This window comes from Trypanosoma equiperdum, assembly GCF_001457755.1.
Source record: "Trypanosoma equiperdum strain OVI genome assembly, contig: ctg_763, whole genome shotgun sequence".
Lineage (NCBI taxonomy): Eukaryota > Euglenozoa > Kinetoplastea > Trypanosomatida > Trypanosomatidae > Trypanosoma > Trypanosoma equiperdum.
This window is the reverse complement of record NW_027124713.1, coordinates 69,599-74,825: the sequence shown is the minus strand read 5'-3', so window position 1 is coordinate 74,825 and position 5,227 is coordinate 69,599. Positions and strand designations below refer to the sequence as shown.

Genomic DNA, 5,227 nt, shown 5'->3' with positions numbered 1-5,227 from the left:
AAAAAAAAAGAAAGAAATGATGGCATACCAAAAAGTTGGGGCCAACATTACCTTGGCATGGGTTGTCAGAGAAAAGACTACGAATCCGCGCGTATTCACTAAATGCGCGAGGTGAAAATTTTATGTTTTAGTATCGTCGCGTGGGCAAACACGTGAAAAGTGGTGGCAAACCCAACACGATGAGAGAAAAGGTAGGAAACGCCCTGTGTTTCACTCGGTTAAATTGAGCGAAAAAAATAAATAAATATAACGCTATTGGTGGAAACCTACCAAGCACTTTTCAACGACTTTGCGCACATCACCGTTTTCTGCTTCGGCAAGATAGGTTTCGATGAGACACTTAACGTCATCCGGCTGTGGTGCATGACTGGAGAGAACTAACATAAGTAAGTCGGTATCCACGTTGGGATTCTTCAGTTGCCCGCGTACCACAGCCCGGAGGGGGCGTGGATCAGAAGGGTCATAACACTTGTTCTCTACAAATACACGAACTGCCTCCGTCCGACCTCGCTCGCAGAGTGTAAGGAAAAGATACTTCAGTTGGTGTTCCTCTATTGTGCGCTCACGTTCCTTCATCATGCCGAAGAGAGGCCCCAGTGGTAGCGAATGATCATAGAGAACGGCCGTAGCAACCAACGATGCAAGCTGATTCTCGTTTGCCAATTTCACTACAGTGTCAACAATCTCCGGTTCACATTTCTTCGTTATTACCTCAACAAAAATATTGTCCTCAAGACAGCCGGGTATTAATTCGTTCTCGTGCTCACCGATAAGTGCTCGAAAACCGTCGGTGTCCTGATTATATATACACTGACGGAGCAAAGTTGTGATGGACGGCTTCTGACCCATTCAATATTAACACCTGGCACACGCCAGTTCGCGCGATGGAAACCTTAAAGGGAATCGCAGCCGGGTGAACTATATTTTGGACAACACTACTCAACAACAACAAATAACGGTGGCCAACACTTTCACCCGCGCCTGCTTTATCTCCCCTTTCCCTCTTGGTTATTTGTTTTCTTAAGTACAAATATATGACTGAAGCAGGAGCGAATAATTTTGTTATGTATCACTACGGGAAAGCTCACTAAATTCATTCAGGTATAAGGAACGAGGTAGTAAAAAGAAAGAAAGGAGGGGAGTGATAGGAGGATATAAACCACGCGATGGTGAAACGGACCGCCCGCCGCAACAAATGACTGTAGCTTCCCACTTCGAGCTCGCGTGCGCATAAGAAAACCTCACCATTGCAGCTATTAGACAAATTACACAAAAATGGCCCATTCGCGCCAACGTTACCTGCAATAGTTTATGTTTACACGAGAAAGAAGTGTTGGAATAGAGGCAATTAACACGCCATACTTCGCCGTATTGTCGTAGAGATCGAACAATGGAGCGGCCACAAGTTCCTCATCTCCGTACGTTCCCGTCAGCAGCATGCGGGGTGGCATGTGAACGAGAAAAATGGTGCGTACTTCCCTTACATCATTCTCCGCAACGTGAGCCGGAACGTACGGATACATCAAGGGATCAAAGTGTGGTCTATACCACCGCGCCAACACTTCACCCACTCGAAATGAAGATGATGAAGCAGTAACAGCGGTGCCATTGGGATGTGCGCTACCGACATCAACCACCACTTCACTCCGTTCCTCCTCCGCTGTAGAGGACGAAGTCAAACGTTTTGATTCGTTGAGAAGATCCCTTCCTAGTTTGCGGAGAAGGCACAGCTCCTCCGGTTCCCCATTCCTGCACCGTCCACCGGGAAGCCGATACACGGCGGTACTGTTTGTGTTCGTCGCAGGTAATACGCGCGAGCGATTCGTTGTTTTAACGTTGTGTCTTAGAAGTAACACGTGAGGATGGTCGTGCGCATGCACAAGTAGTACGCCTTCAACTGACTGGACGCGCTGCTGCTCTCGGCACCGTGCCCTGAGGCTCATGAGCTTCTCCAATGGTGTTTTTATGCGCCGTTCAGAATTTGTTGTCCCGCCGCCCGCCTCACGTCGTTTGTTTGCGTTACCACCTCCCACACCACCACTGCCGGTTTCGTTGCCACTCGCGCCGCCGCTGTTTCCAACACCGGTGCCTCCTGTCTTGTTTCCCCGCACAACTGCCTGCATAACACTGACCACCGAAGGATCCTGCAGCAGATAACCGTCAAAGGGGAAGACGTCGATCTTCGCTTTAAGTGACATCCCCCCAAGCAGTAAATATTCTACTGGATATATTTATACGACTTTAGGAAGCCAATCCGCTTTGGGAAGCCGGCCGCCCGCCGTCCAAGGGTTGCTTTTTCTAACAGTTGTTTCTCACTGAAACCCCTTTAAAATGAACTTGTCTAAACTTAATGTTTGCGTCTCAGTGTGTCTTCTCTTCACGTGCCTTTTTTTTCCCGCCTCCTTTTTTTTTTTAAGTGAGTCAATTGTAAGTTGATAGTCAGACAGGAAGAGAGGGGAAAAAAAAAACATGGCAAGCGAAAGAAAAAAAAACAATTAGAGAGAAACAAAAAGTTTTAATTAAAAAATAAAAGGAAAGCCATGTGCGTTGACTAGCGATCAGAGAGAGACAATTTCACTGCAAGACAGCACACCACACCAACGCAGACCGTGCTGTTAAACGTACGCTGAAATAAGTATAAGATAATGTGGATCAACTTTAAGGTGTCTGGCAAGAGGAGAACCGACGGTGGCAACATGACTCCCATAAGGCAGTCATTCCGGCACTTCTCTCCCTATATTCCTTTGACTGTGGGGAGGGGGAGGGAGAGGCGTAAACTCAAACATATCACGTGACCATTAACATATACGTATATATAAAGGCGCACAGAGTTATGAATTTAATAGGCAAATACCTCAAACCCATAAACAAAACGGCATCGACCTTGTTTCTACTTCTACAAATTCCCTTCCCGCTTCCCTCAAAGTTTGTTGAAGTCCTCTGTGCGGCGGCAGTGCCGTTGAGCGCCCCCATGGTAGAGCTGCGCAATGCGGTCAACCTCATGGGAAAGATCAATTATCTCTGCCACACGGTTGTCACCCACACGTCGAATCTTCACCACACATTCCAGCGGTATATCAATTGTGTACGCATTTTGCGGGGCGATCACGTTGCCGTCCTTGCAGACAAAGTAGGAGTAAAGGCCTTGAAGAAGATGGAGATGTGAAACTACGAGAACAGAGTGGTCACTTGCCTGAATGTCGTGAATGAGCGGCTCAAGTCGCGCATTAAACACTTGGTGTGTACACTCGCCGTTAGGCCACGCGGTCAGGTAGGGGTCATCCAAAATATTCCTAAGCGTCCCAGGCATCGTACGTCGCACGTCGGATAAAAGCATTCCCTCACAATCCCCACGGTTGATGTCGTCGAGTGTAGGGAGGTACGACACACGACAATTCACGGCTGGGCTGGTTGAACCAGATGCAAAATATGGATCTTGCGACAGCTCGTTGCGTTTATCAAAGTAATGTACAGTTTCCGTACAGCGAACGGCGCAACTACTCATCACAACAAACCGCTCTGCTCCATGTTCCCGGCGAAAGTACTCAAATATCGCCCTACCATATGCTCTACCCCGCTCCGTGAGTGGTGAGTTTCCGCCGATACGCTGGTCAACGAGATCGATGTACTCTCCAGAGCGTGTGAGGTAAATATTGTGAGAGCATGGGTTCAAGTTGTGCAGCATATACGCCAAGCGTGAAGGCATCCACCCGGATATATTGTTGAGTGAAAAAACCTCTCCATTTTCAACGCGAATGTATGTAAGGTCCTTGTCTACAACGGGGTCAAGTGAGGTGTACACGGCCTCCAACTGCTCCATTTTTTCATAATACTCTTCGACAAACCTGTCGGAGGCGCCAGTGACCATTTCCTTCGCAAGAAGAACGTTGTTCCGTATACGTTCAGACACTGTGTTAATAACTTCAACAAACACGACGCGTCCCTGTCGGATGTGCCCCGTTTCCATCACTGCGTTAAATAAGGCCATGCGACGGACCGAAGTAACATTGCTTCCAGCAAGTACAGCAACGCCGTCTTCCTGGTGAATGAAATGTGTCATGTCGTGCGCAATGGCCTTTGCTACCCGCAATTCCATATCTACGTCCTGTGTTATGTCACAAGAAGCGGGTTGTCTTGGCGCTAGTTGATGCACATAATTGTCGTAGGTGAAAATAGAACTTTGCAATCCGTTCCACTGAAAGTAGCGCTGAATCTGCCGCGCAGTGTACATTTTCCCACGCGCTGGAAGTCCCACCATTATTACAATAAGGCTCCCCATCATGGGTCGTGGAAGACTGGAAAAGTCTGGATGTGTTGCTGTCAGAGGAGAATCTTCTTGCAAACCCTCACCCAGTACACCATCGAGTTCCTGCGGGGGGCTGCGAGCACCACCAGAGGAATCACAGATGCAGTGACTCATTAGGAGCTCCACTATTTCTCGCGTGTCGCTTCTAACCGCAAGATCCATCGGAGTTTTGCCCTCTTTGTCTGTTGCCGTCACGTCGGCGCCGAACTCAAGAAGAACCCTAGCCACCGTGACGTGTCCCATAAGACAGGCAAGATGCAGAGGTGTGCGCCCGTGATAATCAACACAATTGCAATCCGCCCCACCACTAAGCAGAACGCGTATGCCAACCGTGTCACCTGACGCGGAGAGTTGGCACAGTTCGACTGCAAGCATGTGGGCTATCGTTTGATCAATCGATTCGTCGGTGGGTGCCTCCTTTGGGGACGTCGCCGCCATATTCTCAGTCAAATAAAGTGTAGCAAGTTGGTCATCAATTCGCGCAATTTCCTCCTGTATAGCAGCCATGCGATTAAAAGCAGTCTGCACGGGCAGGCGCCCTGAGCACACCAGGCAGTCCATCGGAGCTGGGCGCATAGTCGTGGCTGGAAGAGAGAGCGCGTGGGGCGCAAACAAGGTGGAACATTACAAAGGGAGTAATAACAACAAAATAAGGGAAGAAAACAAAGGGAAAATAACACAACTCGGGTACCGTAAAGAAACAAAAGAGTAAATGTAAGAATGAATGGTACGGGAACAAAGAGGAACAGGGTGGTAAAGGACAAGCAGGAGGGGAAGTCACTTTACTTTCCATTTACTACATAGCAAACGAATATGTGATGTTTACCCACCGCAGTCAAAACCACTATGAACCTAATGGATATGAAACTCAACTCAAGTGCGAATACGAACAAATTACGGAAATACAAAGGTGGAAATGCG

The 5,227-nt window shown here is 48.2% G+C and overlaps 3 protein-coding genes across 3 annotated transcripts; all 3 read right to left on the bottom strand.

The window, feature by feature from the left end:
- Positions 1-252: 252 nt before the first annotated feature.
- TEOVI_000354300 (uncharacterized protein) lies at positions 253-849 on the bottom strand (the record flags this gene model as incomplete). Its single annotated transcript, XM_067226432.1, has 1 exon — positions 253-849. One exon carries the CDS (start codon positions 847-849, stop codon positions 253-255), a length of 597 nt encoding a protein of 198 aa, XP_067082533.1.
- Positions 850-1,295: 446 nt separating this feature from the next.
- Positions 1,296-2,198, bottom strand: TEOVI_000354200 (nucleotide hydrolase, putative; the record flags this gene model as incomplete). Its single annotated transcript, XM_067226431.1, has 1 exon — positions 1,296-2,198. The coding sequence occupies one exon, from the start codon at positions 2,196-2,198 to the stop codon at positions 1,296-1,298; it is 903 nt and encodes a 300-aa protein (XP_067082532.1).
- Positions 2,199-2,920: 722 nt separating this feature from the next.
- On the bottom strand, positions 2,921-4,882 carry TEOVI_000354100 (6-phosphofructo-2-kinase/fructose-2,6-biphosphatase, putative; the record flags this gene model as incomplete). Its single annotated transcript, XM_067226430.1, has 1 exon — positions 2,921-4,882. One exon carries the CDS (start codon positions 4,880-4,882, stop codon positions 2,921-2,923), a length of 1,962 nt encoding a protein of 653 aa, XP_067082531.1.
- Positions 4,883-5,227: the final 345 nt, after the last annotated feature.